The sequence below is a fragment of the Rhinopithecus bieti genome, unplaced genomic scaffold (genome assembly GCF_001698545.2).
Source record: "Rhinopithecus bieti isolate Rb0 unplaced genomic scaffold, ASM169854v2 scaffold_18354, whole genome shotgun sequence".
Classification (NCBI taxonomy): Eukaryota; Metazoa; Chordata; class Mammalia; order Primates; family Cercopithecidae; genus Rhinopithecus; species Rhinopithecus bieti.
This window is the reverse complement of record NW_016809835.1, coordinates 5007789-5033780: the sequence shown is the minus strand read 5'-3', so window position 1 is coordinate 5033780 and position 25992 is coordinate 5007789. Positions and strand designations below refer to the sequence as shown.

Genomic DNA, 25992 nt, shown 5'->3' with positions numbered 1-25992 from the left:
CCAAGGTGTATCCTGGGTGAGATACCTTATTTAACCTTTCTGACTCTCTCAGCTTCTGACTTTTGGAACTTTAGGGTTGTGGTTCTCAAACTATAGTTATCAGAATCACCTGGAGAGCTGGTTTAAACAGATTGTTTGGCTCCATCCCCAAGAGTTTCTGATTCTCTTGTCTGGAGTGGAGCCTAAGCGTGTGTTTCAAACAAGCCCTCTGCCCATGCTAATGCTGCAGGTTGAGGAGAACCATTGTTTTAAGGTCAGCCCAAAATAGCAAATCAGTATTAATTTTATCCTTATTCTTTCCCCTAGGATATATTTGGGTTGTCACTTTTTAAAAGAATTGGAGTTAATAAATTAGGACTACTTTAAAGCTATACAAAATAGTTTGTCTTCTGACAAAGCATAATTACAATGTTAAAACTGTAATAAGTGATGCTAAAATAAAATTAATGTCGTTTCTTTTTCTCTTTACTAGAATATATGCTGCTATAAAGTAAGAGCAAGTTTAAAAAGGTTAAAGCCACATGTGCCGCTTGGAAGAAATTACAGTTCCCTACCAGGTACAAATGTTAGAGTCTTCTAATTTTATCTAAGCTGTTCGCTTTATCTCTTTTCTCTCTCTTGTTTGCAAGAATCGCTCTTATTGGGGTTCTGTAACCATTTTTTACTTCTTGGCTATTTCCAAGAGAGTATTAGGGGTGGGAGTATTCGGATAGGTGCCAGAAGGAAATACTAGTAGAGCTGTGCTCCTCATCTGAGGAACATGCGAATGAGCGAGCAAAGGAAAGGATGGTGGCTTTAGTAGCTAGTTTGGAAGTTTTAACATGTGAATGTAATTGTAGAGTGGTCTTGTGAAATATTTTTTTCTAGTTTATTTCTTTTTTTATGCAAGTGTTTTCTGTCAAGAGAGATTTACTAGAATAATTTATTTTGAGGATTGTTATAAGTAGTTTGGTTAAGTATTTGGGATTGTTTAGGTTAGATACATGGCATCAAAAGCTGGAAGATGGAGGAGCTGACTTACTTTTGAATGTCCTTTCTGTGTTTGAAACAAGCAAGTGTGTGGTAGACTCTGTGAAATTAGTTTAATTCTGTTGCTGTTCTCATTACTGTCTTTGTCAAGTGAGAATAATAGAATAAAAATACTGATTGGCTGTTGACTTACAAGGAAGATTAATTTAATGGGCTACATTGTTGGTGTGTATCTAGGTCTCTGTATTTTGCTCCTGTGAATTTGACTGTAGTAGTATAGATTATCTTTTGATCTTCAAACCACCATGAAGTTTCAAAATAATGTAAAATTCTCCTTTTGTATCATAGAAACATGGGAGAAATGGTTTAAATAACAGGAGGGTTTTAATTAAATTTACCAATATAACTGCCTTGTTTCTTTAGAATTACTTCTTAATATTAGTAAACTATATGTTAAGCATAGAATAAACCATATGGACTTTTTAATTTAAGAAATACTGCTTGGCCTTTCAAAAGTATTAAATTGTTACAGCTTCTATTCAGTGAAACCTCCCAGGCTGTCTTTAAAGGTATTGTGTCCTGGGATTGCTGAGAAAGGCAAGTTCCACATTGTATAATAATTCATTATCAACTGACATGAAGATCACTCTTAGCTCTTCGAACCCTGGAAAAGGCAGGTTTATAGGACTATGCATTTAAAAATTTTTCTTTGATTCAGGATCAGTGCCTTAAGATTATTATTGTGAGCATTCTAATTCTACAGTTTTGTAAATGGAAGTGAAGTAGGTGGCAGAGATTGGGGTGAATCTGTATTATTCTAAGGATATGATCTAAAACTTGATGTTTAAAACTTTTACCTTGTTGTATTGTCATCCATAGCTTTCCCTATACATTGCAAGGAAATAAATTTTAGTTTATTTTAGATTTATTTAGCTTGAATTTTACTTTATTTACTTTATTTGGAATTACAGTATTTGCTTAAAGTTATTTTAAAGTCTTTCATTTATAAATTAAAGGAAAATTTCATAAATGTAACAGTTCAATTTTACCTTTCTTTTCATTAGGCTTAATAGGGAATGATATCAAATCCCTTCATTCCATCATCAATCCTCCCATAGCTAAGTAAGTACTATCATTGATATCACACTTTTCCATAGACTGTCACGAAAATTTGCAGTTTTTCTCTGATGGACAAGAGTGAATGCTGTAATTTTTATGACTTTCTGCCCTAGCCAATTTTAAATAGATGTTGATAATGTATTTTAGCTATTTTTCTCAATGCTAAAATTTTTTAATGTAACAACAGCACACTTTTCATAGAATGAATATAAGATAGTCTCAGAATTGTAGGTTGTAGTTAGCCCTTTTGTTACTTAGCTATGTTAATAATGTGGATATACTCTAAATGTTTTCCATTTTCTAGTTTTACAGTTTTATAAATTATAGAAATACCAGCTTTGAAATTTGGACAGCATATATACTTTGGTTTTACAATTTTAGTAATGTCTACCTTATTTTTTCCTTTTAAACAGAATCCGTAATATTGGAATTATGGCTCATATTGATGCAGGCAAAACTACCACCACAGAAAGAATACTGTACTATTCTGGATATACAAGATCACTGGGAGGTTAGAATGGATTCCTCCTCTTCCCACTCCCCATTAGCAAAAGCATCATTGGAAAATATTTTGATTAAGAAGTCAACCTACACACCTTGAATATGGCATAGAGCTACTGATGTCTAAACCACAACTTAAAGATAAGGTAGTTGCAATATCCACCAAAGGGTCTCTTAGATTCAACTAAATATTCAGACTTGTAAGACTATCATAGGCCCCATTTGACACTCATCTACTCAGAATGCAACAGGACAGGAACCATAGCTTGCCAACAGAGCAGCATTAGGTGTTTCTTTCTAGAAGAGTCCTTATAGCAGTCCCCGTAGCTATCTGGGAGCTATCTTCTTTGGCTGCCCCAGAGTAACAGATTAGGTGCAAGGTGACAAGATTCACAGGAGCCACCGTAGCTTAGAAGATTCATGCCCTATAGGAATGAATATCTCTTGTTATAACTTCATAGGCATAGCTTCCAGGTGCCACATAAGGTACATGCCATAGCCAGGGAAGCTCAGAGTTTTGTATCTCCATAAGGTACTTATATATATAATTCATTTATAGTTCTTCGCAGTTCAGATTTAGTTTACCAATCAGAAGTTATTTTTCCCATAAGATATATTGCCTAGGAATGTAGTTGACATACCTCTGTTACCTGGTTTCTAGAAGAAAAGAACCAAAAAATGTAACAGAAGTTAAATTCTCATGTCAAAGAGGAGAGGATTTTGTTAATCCTTAACCTAGTTATCTTTTTTTTTTAATTGTGGTTAAAAAAACACAAAATTTACCATCTTAACTGTTTCTAAGTGTACAGTTCAGTAGTGTTAAGTATATTCACATTATTGTTTAACCAGTCTTCAAAATGTTTTCATGTTACAAAATTGAAATTCTATACCCATTAAACAATTCCCATTTTCCCCTCTCCCCAGTCCCTTGCAACCACCCTTCTACTTTTTCTTCCTGACTTTGACTACTCTAGGTACCTCACATAAGTGGAATCGTAAGTATTTGTCTTTCTATGACGGGTTTATTTCACATAGCACAATGTCCTCAGGGTTCATCCATGTTGTAGCATGTGTCAAGATTCCTTTTTTATGTTTTAATTTTTTTTTTTTTAGAGACAGGATCTTGCTCTGTTGCCCAGGCTGGAGTGCAGTGGCTCAGTCACAGCTCACTGCAGCCTTGAACTCTTGGGCACAAGAGATCCTCCTGCCTCAGCCTCCTGAGTAGCTGGGACTAGAGGCAGGTGCTTCCACACTTGGCTAACTTTTGTATCTTTGGTAGAGACAGGGCCTCAGTATGTTGCTCAGGCTGGTCTCAAACTGGGCTCAAGTGAAGATTCCTTTTATAAGGCTGAATAATATTCCATGTGTTTTTATTTATTTACTTCAAACTATTGCAGTTTACTATAACAAGAAGGAAATCAAGCTTTAAAGTAATTATAGTCACTAAGCTGAAAAATCACCTACAAAAGTCATGGCAATAACTTATTTACAGTTAGAAAGGAGAATATCAAGACCTTGCTCTCATAGTAAGATAAACTAGACATGTACACAGTCTTATGATGTCAAGAAACTGAATATATAAAAATAGAACCCACATAGAATGTTCTCTCTCTTTTTTATATACACACGTTTTCTCTGTGATTGCCCTTAAGTTTATGTCCTTATCATAACTGGTTTATTATATTTATAATTAAAGATAAAGAATCTTAGACTTTATATTCTAAAAAGCAACAAGGTTAACAATTTTCTCCCCTAAGGCTTATTTTATTTTATTTTTTATTTCAGTTGGCTTCTGGAGAACAGGTGGTTGGTTACATGAATAAGTTCTTTAGTGGCGGTTTCTGATATTTTGGTGCACCCGTTACCCAAGTAGTGTACACTGTACCCAATGTGTAGTCTTTTATCCCTCACTCCCCTCCCGCCCTTTCCCCTGAGTCCCCAAAGTTCATTGTATCATTCTAATGCCTTTGCATCCTCATAGCTTAGCTCCCACTTATGAGTGAGAACAAATGATGTTGGTTTTCCATTCCTGAGTTACTAAGAATAGTGGCCTCCATTTCCATCCAGGTAACATACACATATTTCTTTTGCTGTGTGGAAGCTTTTTAGTTTAGTTAAGTCCTGTCTACTTACCTTCGTTTTTGTTGCATTTGCTTTTGGGTTCTTGGTCATGAAGTCTTTGCCTAAACCAATGTCTAGAAGGGTTTTTCCAATGATCTTTTCTAGAATTTTTATGGTTTCAGGTCTTAGATTTAAGTATTTGATCCATCTTGAGTTGATTTTTGTATAAGGTCAGAGATAAGGATCCAGTTTCATTCTTCTATGTGTGGCTTGCCAGTTATCCCAGCACAATTTGTTGAATAGGGTGTCCTTTCCCCACTTTATGTTTTTGCTTGCTTTGTTGAAGATCAATTGGCTGTAAGTATTTGGCTTTATTTCTGGGTTCTCTATTCTATTTTATTGGACTGTGTGCCATTTTTACTTTTTTAGACGGAGTCTCTCTCTGTTGCCCAGGGTGGAGTGCAGTGGTGCAGTCTCAGTTCACTGTAGCCTTTGCCTCCTGGGCTCAAGCAATTCTCCTGCCTCAGTCTCCCAAGTAGCTGGGACTATGGGTGCCCACCACCATGCCCAGTTATTTTTTTGAATTTTATTTTTAGTGGAGATGGGGTTTCACCATGTTGGCCAGACTGGTCTCAAACTCCTGACCTCAAGTGATCTGCCCGCCTCGGCCTCCCAAATTGCTGGGATTATAGGCGTGAGCTACCATGCCTGGCCCTATGTGCCTGTTTTTATGCCAGTACCATGCTGTTTTGGTGACTATGGCCTTGTAGTATAGTTTGAAGTTTGGTAATGTGATGCCTCCAGATTTGTTCTTTTTGCTTAGTCTTGCATTAGCTATGCAGACTCTTTTTTTGGTTCCATATGAATTTTAGGATTTTTTTTTCTACTTCTGTGAAAAACAGTGGTATTTCGATGGGAATTGCATTGAATTTGTAGATTTCTTTTGGTAGTATGGTCATTTTCACAATATTGATTGTACCCATCCATGAGCATGGGATGTGTTTCTATTTGTGTGTCATCTATGATTTCTTGCAACAGTATTTTGTAGTTTTCCTTGTAGAGGACTTTTATCTCCTTTGTTAGGTATATTCCTAAGTATTTTATTTTTGTTTTTTTGCAGCTATCGTAAAAGGGGTTAAGTTGTTGATTTGACTCTCAGCTTGGTTGCTGTTGGTATATAGCAAGGCTACTGATTTGTGTACGTTAATTTTGTATCCTGAAACTTTGCTGAATTTATTTACCAGTCCTAGGAGCTTTTTGGATGAGTCTTTAGGGTTTTCTAGGTATACGTTCATATCATCAGCAAACAGTGACAGTTTCACTTCCTGTTTACCTATTTGCATGCCCTTTATTTCTTTCTCTTGTATGATTGCTCTGGCTAGGTCTTCCAGTACTATGTTGAATAGAAATGGTGAAAGTGGGCCTTCTTGCCTTGTTCCAGTTCTCAGGGGGAATGCTTTCAACTTTTCCCTGTTCAGTGTAATGTTGGCTGTGGGTTTGTCGTAGATGGCTTTCATTACCTTAAAGTATGATGTCCCTTCTGTGTCAATTTTGTGGAGAGTTTTAATCAGAGGGATGCCGGATTTTGTCAGATGCTTTTTCTGAGTCTATTGAGATGATCGTGTGATTTGTGTTTTTAATTCTGTTTATATGGTGTATCACATTTATTGACTTGCAGATGTTAAACTATCCCTGCATTCCTGGTATGAAACCTACTTGATCATGGTGGATTATCTTTTTGATATGCTGTTGGATTCAGTTAGCTAGCATTTTGTTGAGTATGTTTGCTTCTATGTTCATCGGGGATATTGGTCGTTTTCCTTTTTTCGTTGTGTCTTTTCCTGCTTTTGGTATTAGGGTGATACTAGCTTCTTAGAATGATTTAGGGAGGATTCCCTCTTTATCTGTGGAATAGCATCAATAGAATTGGTGCCAATTCTTTGAATATCTGATAGAATTCAGCTGCAAATCCATCTGGTCGTAGACTTTTTTTGTTGGCAACTTGTAAATTACCATTTCTTTCTGACCGTTACTGGTCTGTTCAGAGTTTCTATTTCTTTCTGGTTTAATCTGGGAGGATTGTATATTTCCAGGAATTTATCCATCTCCTCTAGGTTTTCTAGTTTATGTGTGTAAAGGTGTTCATAGTAGCTTTGAATGATCTTTTGTATTTCTGTGGTATCAGTTGTAATATCCCCTGTTTCATTTCTAATTGAACTTATTTGGATATTTTCTGTTCTTGATTAATCTCACTATCAATTTTATTTATCTTTTCAAATAACCAGCTTTTTGTTTCACTTTTGTATTTTTTGTTTGTTTTAATTTCATTTAGTTCTGTGCTGATCTTGGTTATTTCAATTCTGCTGGGTTTGGGTTTGGTTTGTTATTGTTTCTCTAGTTCCTTGAAGTTTGACCTTAGAATGTCTGTCTGTGCTCTTTCAGACTTTTTGATGTAGGCATTTAATGCAATGAACTTTTCTCTTAGCTCCACTTCTGCTGTACCCCAGAGGTTTTGATAGGTTGCATCAATATTATTGTTTAGTTCAAATAATTTTTTAATTTCCATTTTGATTTCATTGTTGACCCAGTGATCATTTGGGAGCAGGTTATTTAATTTCCATGTATTTCTATGGTTTTGAGGGTTCTTTTTGGAGTTGATTTCCAGTTTTATTCCACTATGATCTGAGGGAGTACTTGATATAATTTTGATTTGCTTAAATTTATTGAGACTTCTTTTTTAGCCCGTCATGTGGTCTATCTTGGAGAACGTTCTACATGCTGATGAATAGAATATATATTCTTCAGTTGTTGGGAAGAATGTTCTATAAATATTTGTTAAGTCTGTTTGTTCTAGGATATAGTTTAAGTCCATTGTTTCTTTTTTGTTTTTGAGATGGAGTCTGGCTGTGTCGTCCAGCCTGGAGTGAAATGGTGCGATCTTGGCTCACTGCAACCTCCACCTCCCGAGTTCAAGTGATTCCCCTACCTCAGCCTCCCAAGTATCTGGGATTATAGGCACCCACCAACGTGCCTGGCTAATTTTTGTATGTTTTAGTAGACACAGGGTTTCACTGTGTTGGCCAGGCTGGTCTTGAACTCCTGACCCGGGTAATCCACGTGCCTCAGCCTCCCAAAGTGCTGAGATAACATGCATGAGCCATTGCGCCTGGCCAGTCCATTGTTTGTTTGTTGACTTTTTGTCTTGATGACCTGTCTAGTGCTGTTAGTAGAGTATTAAAGTCCCCCACTATTACTGTGTTGCTGTCTGTCTCATTTCTTAGGTCTAGTAGTAATTATTTTATAAATTTGGGAACTGCAATGTTATGTGCATATGTATTTAGGATTGTGGTATTTTCCTGTTGGACTAGTCTTTTTATCATTGTATAATATTGCTCTTTGTCTTTTTTAACTGTTGCTGCTTTCAGGTTTGTTTTGTCTGATATAAGAACAGTTATTCCTGCTCACTTTTGGTGTCCATTAGCATGGAATATCTTTTTCCCCCCTTTACCTTAAGTTTATGTGAGTCTTTATGTGTTAGGTGAGTCTCTTGAAGACAGCAGATACTTGGTGAACTCTTATCCCTTCTGCCGTTCTTTGTCTTTTAAGTGGAAAGTTTAGGTCATTTACATTCAATGTTAGTATTGAGATGTGAGGTTACTATTGTCACTATTTGTTGCCTGAATACCTTCCTTTTTTTTTATAGGTCCTGTGAGATTTATGCTTTAAGGAGGTTCTATTTTGGTGTATTTCAAGGATTTGTTTCAGGATTTAGAGCTCCTCTTAGTAGTTCTTGTAGTGCTGGCTTGCTAGTGGTGAATTCTCTCAGCATTTGGTTGTCTGAAAAAGACTGTATCTTTCCTTCATTTATGAAGCTTAGTTTCTCTGGATACAAAATTCTTGGCTGGTAATTGTTTTGTTTAAGGAGACTAAGATAGGACCCCAATTCCTACTAGCTGGTAGGGTTTTTGCTAAGAAATCTGCTGTTAATCTGATAGGTTTTCCTTTATAGGTTACCTGATGCTTTTTCCCTACAGCTCTTAAAATTGTTTCCTGTCTTGACTTTAGATAAGCTGATGACTGTGTGCCTAAACGATGGTCTTTTTGTGATGAATTTCCTAGGTGTTCTTTGAGCTTCTGGTATTCGGATGTCTAGATCTCTAGCAAGGCCAGGGAAGTTTGCCTTGATTATTTCCTCAAATACATTTTCCAAACTTTTAGATTTCTTTCTTGGAAGTAGCAGTTATTCTTAGGTTTGGTCATTTCACATAATCCTAAACTTCTTAGAAGTTGTTTCTTCTACTTTCTTAATTCTGTTGCTGAGACTTTCCAGTGTATTTTGCATTTGTCTAAGTGTATCCTTCATTTCCAGAAGTTGTGATTGTTTATTTATGCTGGCTATTTCTCTGGAGATTTTTCCCTTCATATCCTGTAATATTTAAACAATTTTTTAAAGTTGGTATTCACCTTTCTCTGGTGCCTCCTTGAGTAGCTTAGTAATTGACCTTCTGAACTCTTTTCTGGCAGTTTAGATTTTGTCTTGGTTTGGATTCATTGCTGGTGAGCTAGTGTGATTTTTTGGGGGGGTATTAAAGAACCTTGTTTTGTTATGTTATGAGAATTGTTTTTCTGATTCCTTCTCATTTGGATAGACTATGTCAGAGTGAAGATCTGGCACTTAAGGGCTACTATTCAGATTCTTTTGTTTCACGGGGTGCTCCTTTGATGTGGGGCTCTCCCACTTCCCCTAAGGATGGGGCTTCCTGAGAGCCAAACTGCAGTGATGTCCATGTGTTTTTGTACGGCTATCTTTTGAAGTTCTTTTCTAGTTCAGATCATAGCCTAAAAACTATCCAGGTTGTTGTAGAACTTGCTGATCCAAGGTTGACTTCATTAGTCATATGAATAATCATAAAGATAATGTGAAATAAAGATCTTTATAATTGTGAAAAATCTTAGTACTGTGTAAGTGTTTTTAAAACTTGCTGTCTCATTTAGAACTTAGAGTTAGTTATTTGGTCTTTGTATCCTTAATGATATTATTTTCTTTGGCAGTGATGTTGGGAATAACTGACAGTAATATAATTATAGATATTAACATAGAGTTATATTCGAGTTACTGTCAAATACATTTTTCTTGCTATTTCCTCCTCTGGTGTGTAGATTATGTGTGTGTATACATATTAATACATATATGCACACACACACATACACATACATGGGGCAACTAGCTACCATTTTAGGGGTTTAATGCTGAAATAAATGATAGTATAAGGCCATGATAATGGTAAAGAACAACTTTTTTATTTCTTTTACTGTCTATAAATTTAATTAGAATAATATACATAATTCAACTACAGAATTTTACTGCAGAATAATTTCAGTGAACTTTTTGGATAAAGTTCAGGATAGTTTTTTTGTGACTTTATACTGTAGTTGTATGAGACTACTTGCACTTGTACAAATAAATCCCTTCTCTTTGGAAAATTTAGTAATGAGATGGGTTTGTAAAGGATAATTTAATATTGGATGAATTTTTTTCTCTATCTCATTCCATGTGGCTATCATTTATCATCTACTAGACTAGGTACTTTATATATATTGTCTCATTTCATCCTTGTAACAACCCAGCAAGGATGACTTTATTGGCCTTATTTTACAAACTAGATTAAGTAGTTTGCCTCAAGATCATAGAGTGCTAAGTGGTAAAGTTGGGATTTAAAGCTATGACTGTGCTCTTTCATTGTACCAGTCTGCCTTCTATCAAGGGATCAGGAGGGAGGGACATCAGATAAAGAGGGGGTAATGATAGTGAAGCTATGTAAGAAATAAATGAAGTATATGGTTCAGTAAACTTAAAAGATTTTCATCTTGGTGAAAATTACTTTTATGGCAAAATACTAATCTAGCTGAAAACTTTTCTACCATGAGGATTTACTTAGTGAAAGAGTAAAGGCTCTATTAAACCAAATATTTTAGGAAAAATCTTTCTTAAGGCAGATTAAACTGTGTCAGGTAGATATTGAGCACCAATAAAATACACTTGCCATTAAGACTAAATTTTATCATCTTTTTCCTGGCTAGATGTTGATGATGGAGACACTGTGACAGATTTCATGGCCCAAGAGCGAGAAAGAGGCATTACTATTCAATCAGCTGCTGTTACGTTTGATTGGAAGGGGTATAGAGTCAATCTAATTGATACACCAGGTATGGTACTATTGCAGTAATACAGAGATGCTGCATCATTTGGAGTTTTTTGTTGTATGGGGTTTTGTTTTGCTTTTATTGTGGTAAAAAATATGTTACAAAATTTACCATCTTAACCATTTTTAAGTGTACAGTTTAGTAGTGTTAAGTATGATCACATTGCTGTGAAACAGGTGTCCAGAACTTTTTTATCTTGCAGAAATGAAATTATATTCATTGGACAACAGTTCCCTTTTGCCCCCTCTCTTCACCCCTGCTAACCACCAGGGGTGGGATGGTGTGAGTTTTTTGTTTGTTTTCATTTGCAATATGTTTTTGTTCTTTGAAAATTTATGATATTCACCCCCTACCCCTCACATACATACCTCATCATACACAAAATTAATTTGGAGTGTATCACAGTGTTAAGTTATGTATACATAGCTTCTAGAAGAAAAATTTCTTTACAGCCTTGGGGTAGGTAAAAATTTCCTAGAAGACATAAGAAGCACGAAACATAAATAACAAAAGTGGATTCCTGGAACTTTATCAAAATTACAGCTGTTCACTAAAACAAAATTAAAAACACAAGGCATAGCATAGACTATGAGAAAATACTTGTAATGTTAGATAAACGTATTATACAAATATTAAATTTCCTAAATGCAATAATAGTATTGATTGTATAAGAGAATATGATCATCTTGGAAAATAAATGCTGAAGTATTTACAGTACATATCTATAACCATGGATTTGTATCCAGGCTATATGAAGAACTATAAATCAATAATACAGATCACTTTGTATACCTGTGAATTTGACTAGCTTAGATGCCTCATGTAAGTGGAGTCATACAGTATTTGTCCTCTTGTGATTGGCTTATCTCACTTAGCATAAAGCCTTCAAATTTTCCCGTATTGTAGCATGTGACAATGTGCTACAATAGCTTCTTTTTTATTCTGTATAGTATTCCATTGTATGTATATATCACATTTTGTTCATTCATACATCAGTGGACATTGGGTTGTTTCCACCTTTTGTCTCCCAGTGCTGCTATACATATGGGTGTGCAAATAGCTCTTTGAGACTATGCTTTCAATACCTTTGGATATACACACATACACCCCCCACTAGGAGTGAGATGTGAGATTGCTGGATCATATGATGGTTTTGTTTGTTTTGTTAAAAAGATTTTAGGCATTATACGTCTTATCTTTTTCTTAGGTCATGTGGACTTTACCTTGGAGGTTGAGCGCTGCCTAAGAGTGTTGGATGGTGCAGTGGCTATATTTGATGCTTCTGCTGGTGTAGAGGTAAATAATATTGCCAGAATAAAGGGAAATAGAACAGCATGAGTTTTTAAAAAGTAGAATATATCAAATTTAGTAACCGTAATCATCTATTTGGTAAGTTCATGTAAATAAAATAATGGTAAAAGGAAATCAGAATTTAATATTGAGATGTAATCTATATGTGATCTGAGATACTTCATGGTAAAAGGAGAAATATGAAAGGTAGTGTCAAGAACTTGGAAGGATCAGAGATTCTACCTTACTTTCAAGCTATCAAATTAGCCTGCCTCAGTTTCATGCATTCTGGCAGAAGACGCTATGGTGTGAGATTGATTATACACTGTTATTTCTGTCACTTTATTTCCTAATACTTCCATCTTTCTGTTGTTATAACTTTAGATAAATGTGACGCTTAATCATTCAAACAGATTGCATTACTTACAAGATTGAAATGTGCTTGAATAGGAAGTTTCTGAATTCATGAAAGAGAAGGCACTTCTTTTAAACAATGGATGGGCTTTTAGCTGGCAGGTGGGATGGTGTGAGTTTTTTGTTTGTTTTCATTTGCAATATGTTTTGTTCTTTGAAAATTTATGATATTCACCCCTACCCCTCACATACATACCTCATCATACACAAAATTAATTTGGAGTGTATCACAGTGTTAAGTTATGTATACATAGCTTCTAGAAGAAAAATTTCTTTACAGCCTTGGGGTAGGTAAAAATTTCCTAGAGGACATAAGAAGCACGAAACATAAATAACAAAAGTTGATTCCTGGAACTTTATCAAAATTACAGCTGTTCACTAAAACAAAATTAAAAACACAAGGCATAGACTATGAGAAAATACTTGTAATGTTAGATAAACGTATTATACAAATATTAAATTTCCTGAATGCAATAATAGTATTGATTATATAAGAGAACATGATCATCTTGGAAAATAAATGCTGAAGTATTTACAGTACATATCTATAACCATGGATTTGTATCCAGGCTATATGAAGAACTATAAATCAATAATAACAACCCAGAAAAAAATGGACAAAAATCCTGAATGGACACTTCACAAAAGAACACATGTGAATGACTAGTAAGCACATGAAAAGATGCATAATCTCATTAGTCATCAGGAAAATGCAAATTAAAATCACAGATTCAATTTCACACCCAAAAGAATGCTTATAATTAAAAAGAATGATAGCAAATGTTGGTGAGAATATGGAGCAACTAGAAAATTTACACATTGTTGATAAGACTGCAAAATAGAGGCCAGGCATGGTGGCTCACACCTGTAATCCCAGCACTTTGGGAGGCTGAGGCAGGTGGGTTTGTTTGAGCCCAGGAGTTAGAGACCAGCCTGGGCAACATGGCAAAACCCCATCTCTACAAAATACAAAAAAAATATTAGCTGGGTGTGGTGGCATGCACCTGTGGTCCCAACTACTCAGGAGGCTGAGATGGAAGAATTGCTTGAGCCCGGGGAGGTTGGGGCTGCAGTGAGCCTTGATCGCACCACTGCACTCCAGCCTGGGCAACAGAGTGAGACCCTGTCTCAAAAAAAAAAAAGACTGCAAAATAATGCAACTACTCTGGAAGACTATTTGGAAGTTTCTTTATTTTATTTTATTTATTTTGAGACAGGAGTCTCACTCTTTGTCACCTAGGCTGGAATGCAGTGGTGCAATCTTGGCTCACTGTAACCTCTCTCTCCCAGGTTCAAGCAATTCTTGTGCCTCAGCTTCCCGAGTATCTGGGACTACAGGTGTGCACCACCACGCCTAGTTAATTTTTGTATTTTTAGTGGAGACAGAGTGGCCAGGCTGGTCTTGAACTCCTGATCTCAAGTGATCCACCTGCCTCAGCCTCCCACAGTGTTGGGATTACAGGCGTAAGCCACCGCACCCGGCGGAATTTTCTTGTAAAGTTTAAATATACTTAAGCAGTTCTCCTCCTATATCTTTATCCAACAGAATGAAGACATTTGTCCAGGAAAGACACATTCAGAATGTTTATAGCAGCTAAATTCACAAGAGCTCCAAACTAGAAACAATCCAAGTGCATATCCACAGGTGGATAGGAAAACCAACTGGTACATTTATATAATTAAAAAGAACTGATACACCTAACAATGTGGATGAATGTTAAAAACATGTTGAACCAAAGAAGCCTCGTTATTTTATATGAGGTTCAAGAATAAGACACTGAAGCTGTGGTGACAGAAATCAGAACAGGTTGCTTATAGGAGACAGGGTGGAGAAAAATTTCAGGAATAATAGAGTGTTCTACGTACTAATTGGGGTAATAGTTACACAAACATACTTTTATCAAAACGCATTGAGCTATATATACACTTAATATCTGTATTTTATTGTATATAAATTTTACCTAAAAAATAAACTGGCTTCTTTATAGTACACTGCTATATTTCTTTTACCTCAAAACAAGTATCTGAAATAATTAAGGCAAAATTCCTATTTCATAGATCAGAGACCTGACATTAAATGAATTAAGTGTCATATGACATTTACTAGGAAAAGTGAAGCCAAACAAAAAGTAGGTCTCCTGATTCTCAGTTAAGTTCACTTTCTGTGATTCTCAGTACCTCCTAGGTGTTAATTTTCTTTGTGTGGCCACCTAGTTCACCCAGAGTATTCTCAAGTAGTTTGAAGCACACTCCTCTTTACACTTCATCACGTTCCCGGCTGTGTTAACTTGATAGCTGAAGAGTGACCCTAGAAATATAAGTACAGTTGCACTAATTCTCTGCTAGAATAGGGCCCGATTTATCTGACAGTAGATTTTTGGATCTCTTCATTCCGGGTCTAGTAACATTGTGACTTTTGTTCAGTATGTATTTTTTTCCTCATCTTTGCTTTAGGCCCAGACTCTCACAGTATGGAGGCAAGCTGATAAACACAATATACCTCGAATCTGTTTTTTAAACAAGATGGACAAAACTGGAGCAAGGTATTTAAAATGTGTTTCATTGGCTTATCAGAGTGAAACTACAATTTGAACTTTTAATGAACTATAGCTTAAATTTAGAAATAGCTCTTTTTTCTTATTGTATTATAGGATATAAATATTCCATGAAATCCCAGTTTATTCCCATAAAAAAATTCAAAGCAGCTAATCCATAGGTTATGTAACAATTTGGGACTAATAGCTGATAGATGATGATGAATCCTGTTTGTAGTATAGAGAGACCGAATCATATTTCTAGGATCAAAGTGGCATCTTGATGATTCCATTGATTCTCTTTAGAACTGTATAGTATAGTCCCTATATTGCTGAAGGTATGGCACTTCCCATCATTGCTAAAGATAGAGAATAGAGAATTGTTTCCTGCAGTTGAAGGTGTTCTTCCTTATTCTCTGATTTTCTTAGCTACTGGGTAAGATACTCTCAATAAAGAACTGGAAGAGGAGAATGTAGATGCTGTAAGACCTGCATGTAGGGCAGAAGAGAGTTAATGCTGAAATGTAGTGGCCATAGTCAGAGACTATAGAGTGGTGGATACGTTGTTCTGAGAACATAATTCAGAGAATCAAGAATATTTGAAAGATTTGAAGAAAACATGAAAGGGAGAAAATCAAGAATATTAAAAATTTTACAACAAATGTGATAGGGAGAGATTGTGACCTGTGGTGGGAGAATGGCAAAAATGAAACATAAACTATACCTCCCCTACAACTACACAGTAATTAATATGCATTGTGTTTTTCTCACTCTCTGTAGTAATTCTGAGGCTGTTGGTTTAAAGGACCTTGTCTTGATTAATAATAGCCCAGCAACCTTTAAAATGTATTAGCCTCAAGTTCTGACCCTTTTCTGCTTGGAGTTCCTTGTGGTAGATGGAAGTACTTATTTATTGCCAGACAGTGCCTTTGGCAATGGGGAGGGAGATGACTGGATAATAGGCTGGTTCTGAAAAAAACACTGGGACCGGAATGACCTGCATGTATGTATAAATCAGCCCATGTGCCAGAGATGGCATGTGTTCTAGAGGTAGCCAGCTGCAGTGTTAGCATAGAAATGAATAGCATAGCATAGGATATGAAGAATGCCAAAGACTAGGCAGGCTCTTGGAAGAAAGCTGGTAGCCTTGTATGATAGCAAACCTAGTAGTGGAAGAAAGAATCCTTAGCTTATCACAAATCTTGCATTGGAATCCCAACTACAATTTATTATCCATGTTACCTTGATCAATTCATTTAATCTTAATTGCAAAGTATAGTTATGTGAGGCTCACAATAATAATATCCTAAACAGCTCTGTGGCTGGATTAGGGTAATTTCTGATATCTGAAATTGACATAAAAGTTTATTCCAGACATTTTCCTATGGAAAACTGTTAAATAGTGAGCGTTAAGGAGAATAAAGTGGGTTAAAATTTTAGAAAACATTCTTAAAACCTGTAAGAGTTTTCTTTCTTCTTTTGATACCTTTGGTAAATAATTTTAACCATGTTTTAACTATAATTATTTTGCTTTCTACAGCTTTAAGTATGCAGTTGAAAGCATCAGAGAGAAGTTAAAGGCAAAGCCTTTGCTTTTACAGGTAAATTGGTTAATAGCATCAGCTTCTTCTCAGTTTCCTCATTAATTTATTTTGTGACAATGTATACATTTCCAAAGCCATCTCAAATCATTTTTTAAGAAGCTGGAGTATAAATAAAAATAGCCACAGATTATAGTAATGGTGATAATAGACATTTTGGGGAAAATGGTACAATTAGAAAAGACTTGTCATCAATGTAGTTTTCAGTGAGTGATCATTTAATAATGTTAATCTCACTCTGACTTACAGTTACCAATTGGTGAAGCCAGAACTTTCAAAGGAGTGGTGGATGTAGTAACGAAAGAAAAACTTCTTTGGAATAGCAATTCAAATGATGGAAAAGACTTTGAGAGAAAGCCCCTCTTGGAAATGAGTGATCCTGAATTGCTGAAGGAAACAACTGAAGCAAGGAATGCCTTAATTGAACAAGTAAAGTATAATGAATGATAAAATGAACACCAATGTGTGCACCACTCATCTTAAATAGAATATAGTCATACTTTAGCATCTCTGGGGGATTGGTTACAGGACCTCCTGTGGATACCAAAATCTGCAGATGTTCAAGTCCCTGATATAAAGTGATGTAGTATTTGTATATAACCTATTCATGTCTCCATGTCTCCCTCTATACTTTCTTTTTTTTTTTTTTTTTTTTTTTTTTTGAGATGGAGTCTTGCTCTGCCACCCAGGCTGGAAGTGCAGTGGCCGGATCTCAGCTCACGCAAGCTCCGCCCCCGGGTTTACGCCATTCTCCTGCCTCAGCCTCCCAAGTAGCTGGGACATTACAGCGCCCGCCTCATCGCCCGGCTTGTTTTTTGTATTTTTAAAGTAAGAGACAGGGTTTCACCGTGGTTACCAGGATGGTCTTGATCTCCTGACCTCGTGATCCGCCCCATTCGGCCTCCAAAGTGCTGGGATTAACAGCTTGAGCCACGCGCCCGAGGCCCTCCTCTATACTTTCATCAATCATTTCTAAATTACTTATAATACCTAATACAATGTAAATGCTGTGTGCCATTTTGTGTTCATTTCTCTCTCCCACTAATCATCTACCTGTCCCCCAAACTATTATTTCAGTATTTCTCTTTCATGTGCTTTTTTGCTGTTGTTGTTGTTGTTGAGACGGAGTCTAGCTCTGTGGCCTAGGCTGGAGTGCAGTGGCACGATCTCAGCTCACTGCCACGAAATCAGCTCACTGCAGCCTCTACCTCCCAGGTTCCAGCGATTCTCCTGCCTCAGCCTCCTGGGTAGCTGGGATTACAGGCATGTACCACAGCACCAAGCTAATTTTTTTTTTTTTTTTTTGTATTTTTTAGTAGAGATGAGGTTTCATCATGTTGACCAGGCTGGTCTCGAACTCCTGACCTCAGGTGATCTGCCTGCCTCAGCCTCCCAAAGTGCTAGGATTACCAGCATGAGCCACTGCACCGGGCCTCGTTTGCTTTTCCTTGTAGTTTACCATAAATCCTTAAAGAACTTAGGTTTACATGTTTTGAACTTCACATAACTGAAATGATACTGTTTGTATTTTATGACGTTGCTCAACATTGTTGGAACTTTATCCATGTTGCTATGTGTATAGTCTATTCATTTCAATCTTGTATATTTTTCTTTTTTTGTTGTTGTTGAGACGGAGTCTCGCTCTGTCGCCCAGGCTGGAGTGCAGTGGCCAGATCTCAGCTCACTGCAAGCTCCGACTCCCGGGTTTACGCCATTCTCCTGCCTCAGCCTCCCGAGTAGCTGGGACTACAGGCGCCTGCCACCTTGCCCGGCTAGTTTTTTTTTTTTTGTATTTTAGTAGAGACGGGGTTTCACCGTGTTAGCCAGGATGGTCTCGATCTCCTGACCTCGTGATCCGCCCGTCTCGGCCTCCCAAAGTGCTGGGATTACAGGCTTGAGCCACCGCGCCCGGCTTATATTGTTCTAATATATGATTTTACCACACTTTATTGGGTGTTCTCCTGTGGATGGGCTTTGAGGTTGTGCTGTTACAAGCAATGTGGCTATGAACATTTTTGTATCTATCTCCTTGTGCACATGGGCAATGGTTTCTTTAGGATTAAACTAAGGAGTAGCGTTGCTATGTCAAAGGATATGAATGTCTTTTACTTTTCACCAGATGTGAAATTATTTAGAAAATTTTAAAACCGTCAATTTTATAGTTGGTATATAGCTCTGGACCTCATCCACCTTTAAAATTATAATGGAAAATAGCAAGATTGTTAATATTTGTAATATTTATATTATATTGTTAGTATATATGGCAATAAGTAAACCTTAAATAAATTTCTTGAATATTATGGTAGAGAAAAATGTTGGAATCTGAGCCCTTGATTTTTCACTTCTAAATTGAATTGGTCCAAATAAATTCTGTCAGCATTAATTTTTTTTCACTCATCTTTTGTATGTAGTTTTTTTTTTTTGAAGTATATAGTCATGTACTTCATGATGACATTTTAGTCAAGAACAGACCACATGAATGTTGACAGTGCTATAAGATTGTAATACCATATTTCCCTGTACATTTTCTATGTTGAGATACACAAATACTTACCATTGTGTTACAATTGCCTACAGTATTCAGTGCAGTAACATGCTATACGGATTTGTAGCCTAGGAGCAATAGACTATAGCCTTGGTGTAAAAGCAGACGATACTGTCTAGGTTTCTAAGTACACCTCTATGATGTTGGTAGAATGACGAAATTGCCTAACACCACATTTCTCCGAACTTATACCTGTCACTAACTGATGCCTGACTGTAGTAATCATTGCAACTTTATCATTAACATAATAATTATTTTTGTTATTGAGTCAGTGAGGGCCTACTATATGCTAGGTTAAGTGCTTTATGTATACTTTTTAATTTAACCTTCATAAGAACCTTATATTGTCTGCATTTTACAGGTGGGGAAACAGCAGCTCAAATGCTTAAATAAGTTGTCACACAGCTAATAAAGTGGCTGACCTAGAATCTGAACCCAGGTTAATCTCAGTTTAGAGCTAAAGCTCTTACCTGCTTTGTTATACTGCTTTTTTAATTTGGGGAGCATAGAAAATATAAAAGTGTAACCGACATTTATTAATAATTCATTCCTCTTTGAGTTTTTTTTGTGTTGTTTTAATACAGAAGAACTATAAGAATAAACTTAAGAAGGATCTTGTAATCTAGTTGAGGAGCCAACACACACTTGCCCATATCTCATGGTCTTCTAGGATGTGACAGTTTGTGACAGAAATCTCAGAAAATCTGAGACTGTCAGTAGCTAATCATATGCTGATTATAAGAAACACATAAGTATGTATAAAATTTACGGAATAAGACTACTTCACACCCATTAGGATGCCTGCTGTCAAAAACAGAAAATAGGTGTTGGTAAAGATGTGGAGAATTATAACCTTGTGCACTGTTGGTAGGAATGTAAATGTTGCACCCACTATGGAAAACCGTGTGGTGATTCTCAAAAAATTAAATATGGAGTTACTATATTACCCAACATTTCCGCTTTTTGGGTATGTACTCAAAAGAACTGAAAACAGAGTCTCAAAGAGATATTTGCACATGCATGTTCCTAACAGCATTCTTCAAAATAGCCAAAAGGTAGATAGAAGCAACCCAAATCCATGGATCCAGAGTAATCAGATTCAGAGACAGAAAGTAGAATGGTAGTTGCTATGGGCTGGGGAAGGGCAGAGAGAATACAATGTTGTTTAATTAATGTGTATGGAGTTTGTTTTGAAAGTTGAAAAGAGTTCTGGAGATTTATTGTGCAGTAATGTGAAAGTACTTAACACTACTGAACTGTACAAAAGTACAATGGGCTGGGCACAGTGGCTCACGCCTGTAATCCCAGCACTTTGGGAGCCTGAGGGAGGTGAATCACGAGCTCAGGAGTTCGAGACCAGCCTGACCAACATGGTGAAACTCTGTCTCTACTAAAAATACAAAAAAGCCATGTGTGGTGGTGCGCGCCTGTAATCCTAGCTACTCAGGAGGCTGAAGCAGGAGAATTGCTTGAGCCCAGGAGGCAGAGGTTGCAGTGAGCCGAGATTGCATCATTGTACTCCAGCCTAGGTGACAGAACCAGCCTCCATATCAAAAAAAAAAAGCACAATGGCAATTTTTATGTTCTATATATTTTGTCACAATTTAAAATTTTCCTTTAGTGAATAAGATTAATGTGGAATAGAATCAACTTCCAATATTGAAGGTACGCAGTAATGATAGCTAATACTTATTATACACTAGTATATATTCTTAAAGCATAATTTGAATTGGTTATTTAATCCTTATAACAGCCTCAAGAAGTAAGATACTACTCTGTGAGTTACTGAGGCAGAGAGGTGAAGTAACTTGACCAAAATTTGAACACGCTAGTAAGTGGTGGAACCATTTCTAGATAGTCTGATTCCAGAAGTAGAGCTTAAACATCACATATAATGCTTTCCAGAAGGATGGTTAGGTACATTTCTGCTATACTTAATCCTGTTAACAGTGTGGTTTTTTACCAAGTTTGAATGTTTTGCTCCCTTGTACTGTTAACACGCTTTTGAAGCTGTTTTATTAATTTGTCAGCTGAATGATCCCATTTCATATAGGCGGATGGCTATGAAAAGAATGTGAAATAGACTATTGCATTTTTATTATTGAAATATTGCCTATGCCTCCCTTCCCTAATATAAATGTATTTCTTCAGTACAGAATTACGGCAACATTAATTCTTTTAGTTTCACCGACTTGGGAGATCTGGTGAACATTCAGATATTAGAGGAAAACCAGATGAAACTTTTTTATAATCTAAAACCTCCAAATTTATCTTAAAAAGGCCAATCCATTGTATGTACTATCATTGTAAGTTGCACATTTTCTTTGATTTCTTTTGAGCACACTGATAGCACTTAATTAAGATGCTTTATCAGGCTCTGACTTTCTGTGAATTAGGAAACTCCTAATAGTATCTTTAGTTTTCCATTTCCTTTCCTTTCAAAGAAAAACATTTTTCTTTATCTCATTAGAAGAAGTGAAGAGTTGCTTGGTCTGGATAAGGTAGCTGTCTTGAAATATTTGAATATTGTCTGTTTATGGGGTTTGGACAAGTTAATAGTTATGAAGATAAATGCAAGTTATAGAACTCTAGAACCTTTCTTTATAGGTTGCAGATTTGGATGATGAATTTGCTGACGTGGTTTTAGAAGAATTTAGTGAAAATTTTGATTTGTTACCAGCTGAAAAGGTAAATTTTATTATTCAATAGCTTTGGCAAAATGTTACTAATTGGATGTAGTTTGATTTCTCTGCCTTTGATGTGTGTGCATTTTTTTTTAAACTTTGCATGTTGTTAGAAAGCTGTAAGTTTAAAGTTAGGAGAACATTAAGTTAATACACTAATATTGTCACTACTAATACAATACTTAATGGCAGTGATTTATCACTTTCAAACATACTTTACAAAATTAAAAATTGAATCTGTTTAACTTCTATTGAGTCAGCATTAGTTAACTACTCATTCTCTGTAGTCTTTTCATCATGACAATTCCTCTAAGGATGTTTAGGGAGATCACAGAAAGTTTGTATTAAAATTTACTGTTGTTTCAGGCTACTACAATGATCATTTTTCTCAGAGCATTGTTTTCTGAATCTTTTTAAATTTTTTATTGAAACTCATTACAGTTCTTTGTTTTTGTCTTTTGACATACAGTAAGCCAGAGAAGAGGCAATTAAGATATTGATAGTAATTGAATTATGACAGATTTCTTGAAGGAAATGCTATTTTGTTCTGCCAAGGACATTCCCCATGAATTTGGCAAATTTACTCTTTATTTTTCTCTATGAAACATAAGAATTGCCAAGCAAAGTGTTTCTAAGTAATAATCTGTAAAATGAGCCAAAGATGAGCCTAGCAAATTCACTTAGTATTCATTAGAATAATTAAAAACACAAGAGCTGAAACATATTTTTGAGCCACTCAAAAGTTAGAATGAAAGTGATTTTTTCTTTTGAATGAAATGTCAGTTTTGAAACTGTTTATTTTGGATGTTTAAATGTGGTATTTATTGTACCCTATCTTCACATAGCATGATTTCTGTTTTCAGAGAGCTCACAATCTAAAGTAGGATTGACCCACCAATAATAGCCTGCAAACACACTCAAGCTTTTCTGGTTTTTTGAAATCTTTCTAAAAATTTTCCTACTTGGATTTCTCTTTTTTCCCTTGGATTTTGTTTAATATGGATTTAATTTAATTGAAGAAATGATAACTCAGATGTATATATTTTATTTATGACCAGTTTCTCTGTTAGACTATCAAGGTTAAATCATAAGTATGTTAATTAATTTAGTCAAGAAATATTTTTGAGCACCTATTTTAACCACTTTTCTCGTTTCTGGGGATTTAGCAGTATTTCCAGGGGTAAAGCTCATATGAATTTTACATTCTAGCGAATGGGAGACAGATAAACTAATAAATATCTAACATGCCAGGTACTGATTAGTGTTAAAAAGAAAAACTAGGCCAACAAAGTGATGGAGGTGTGGTGAGCAGTGCTGTGTACATGGCTGGTTAGAGAAAACCTCTAATTTTGAGCTTCTGGCCAAGACCAGAACACAAAATAAATGCTCATTTGTCTCTCTGCTTTGTAGCTACAGACTGCAATACATAGAGTGACACTAGCTCAGACAGCAGTGCCTGTGCTTTGTGGAAGTGCCCTGAAAAACAAAGGGATACAGCCCTTGTTAGATGCTGTTACTATGTACTTGCCTTCACCTGAAGAGCGTAACTATGAATTTCTGTAAGTATGCAATCACATATGTTAAAATTCTTAGCTTTGAAGAAACAAGTAGGCAAATACTTTTATGAAAAGTAATTAAATCACCATTTTTGAATAATAATGGTGAGTGTTATTGCAAATGATATAAGGAACCATAGTAATTTTTGCTTGAAAGGAACATTGTTCATCTCTTGTAAAAAGAGAATATCTTACAGATAGAGCTAAGAGGTATGTCTTTCCACTGTGTAAAAGTTTAACTGTTGACCCTGCCATCTTAGTCTTAGAAAAGTGATATCCTGGGGATGTTTGTTAAATATTCTGTAGTTATATTTATATTCATCTAGATTTCAGGATTTTTCATAAGCTCAGAATATTTTGTGGCTATAAAGAAAGGTCATTGTTTTACCCCTATTGTCACTAAAAGCTTTGTACTTAAGTAGTAAGTCCTTTAAAATCTCAGTAAGCAATGTGTAAAATGGCAGAGAAATGGACTTTAATTATCTTAATTCTGACATTAATAACTTTTCATACCTCTAAATTGGAGAGGCATGATGGTGAAGAACACAGGCTTTGTACTATTGGATTTAAATCCTAGCTCTTCCAAGTTGCTTAACGTCTCATCTATAAAATGCAAAGAATAGGACCTATCTCATGGTGTTCTTGTAAGAATTAAATGATTTGTAAAGCACAAAGAACAGTGCCTGGTATAGTAAGCTCTATATTAGTATTATTAAAGTTAAAAATTGGAGGAAATGGGAATAAGATTGGAGAAATTCTGTCACAGAAGTGTTTAAACTACTTTAAGTTAGGAACTCCTTTGAAACTAATGAAAATATGGAGCTCTCCTTAGATGCACAAAATTTGGCAATTGCAGGAGAACTCAATTCTAAAACTTATCAGTGATCACCAGTTTAAGAACATCATTCTATTGTGAGTGTTGGTTATGTGAACAATTTCAAGTTTATAGTATAGATTTTTATGGTTATGTAAGAACAGAAAGTGGAAGGAGAGCATAAAAGCAATAATTGGAAAGTACCTGTTTATTTACCCTGTGCTGATTTCTTGATAAGTGGTGTAATATTCCCAGGTGTAGTCTTCATGGAGAGAGCTCTTGGCAATGAAATTATTCACAAATAGAGGTGATATTTGGAAGATAATCCATTATTTTTAGTTTTGAGGAATTAATGGTAAGATCTCTATTGAGTAATTTAGTCAATGGAAAAAGAGAGTTATGTAACAAAGACATTTAGTGGCTCTAAGTAGCTCTACTAGAAGATAAAAGATCTTTGGGGACATGAAGGATACGTTTCTGCAGTTATGGGAAGTATGTTTTATAGGCCTTTTTGGAATGTTTATTTTATAGGCAGTGGTATAAGGATGACTTATGTGCATTGGCATTTAAAGTTCTCCATGACAAGCAGCGAGGACCACTGGTTTTTATGCGCATTTACTCAGGCACAATAAAACCCCAGTTGGCCATTCATAATGTTAATGGAAACTGCACGTAAGTAGAAGCTTAGTTTACTTTATAAAACTGTACTCATTTCTTTAAAAATACTTTTACTAATGTAAAATCATGATTTTACAGGGAGAGAATAAGTCGTCTGCTTTTGCCGTTTGCTGACCAACATGTAGAAATCCCTTCACTGACTGCTGGTAACATTGCTTTGACTGTTGGGCTTAAACATGTAAGTGACCAAATGATTTCTCTAGGAAATAACAGCTTAAATGTTTAATTACAAGTAAGCAACTTGTAATATCAAAAACCCATAAACAATCCAAATGTCCCTCAATAGTAGAATAAAGAATATTGTGGCATATTTATCAACATGGCTGAATCTCATACATTTACTAGGAAGAAAAGTAAATTACAGAAGACCACAGACAGGATGGATTGTGTTCATACAAAGTTGAAATCCAAGTAAAATAGCATACTGTTTATAGGTATTTATGTATATACATATATGTGTGTTTTAAGTTTATATAAAATATTGTTTTGTTCCCATTGGGTTTATTCCTATCTTGAGCATTGCAGAAAATTTCACCTAGACTTACAACTGATCAGGTAATAACAAGATGTTTTGTTAGTGAAGGCTCCATGAGAGCAAGGATTTTTGTCTTTTTTGTTCATGGCTCTACAGTCCATAGATCAGTGCTTGCATATAGTAGACATTCCATAGATAACTGTAGGATGAATAAATGAAAATACTTGATGCTGTATTTATTTTTGATAGGTTAAAACTAAGGATTGTTCATTTATATGGATTAAATAAAATATAATTTTCTCATTAACCTTTATGTAGTAAACATTGTTATTTTAAACATTTTACCTCTTCATGATTAGTTTCAAGTTTGAAAATCCTTCAGTAGCGCGGTGGCTCACGCCTGTAATCCCAGCACTTTGGGAGGCCGAGACGGGCGGATCACGAGGTCGGGAGATCGAGACCATCCTGGCTAACACGGTGAAACCCCGTCTCTACTAAAAATAAAAAAAAAAAAAAAAAATTAGCCGGGCGTAGTGGCGGGCGCCTG

At 35.7% G+C, this 25992-nt stretch overlaps 1 protein-coding gene across 5 annotated transcripts in view; it reads left to right on the top strand.

Annotated features, from left to right (window-relative positions):
- GFM2 (GTP dependent ribosome recycling factor mitochondrial 2) overlaps positions 1-25992 on the top strand; it is a 51200-nt gene that overhangs the window by 5818 nt on the left and 19390 nt on the right. For 4 of the 5 annotated variants that reach the window (XR_001888879.1, XR_001888880.1, XM_017890571.1 and 1 more), the window contains exons 3-14: positions 473-557; positions 2034-2091; positions 2502-2599; positions 10732-10857; positions 12062-12150; positions 15013-15101; positions 16633-16693; positions 16943-17122; positions 21846-21926; positions 23333-23481; positions 24824-24964; positions 25049-25148. Coding sequence is in view for 3 of the 5 variants with exons in the window: in XM_017890571.1 (XP_017746060.1) it covers positions 473-557; positions 2034-2091; positions 2502-2599; positions 10732-10857; positions 12062-12150; positions 15013-15101; positions 16633-16693; positions 16943-17122; positions 21846-21926; positions 23333-23481; positions 24824-24964; positions 25049-25148 (1257 nt within the window). In the remaining 2 variants the exon portion in view is untranslated. The other variant, XM_017890573.1, reaches the window with a different exon arrangement.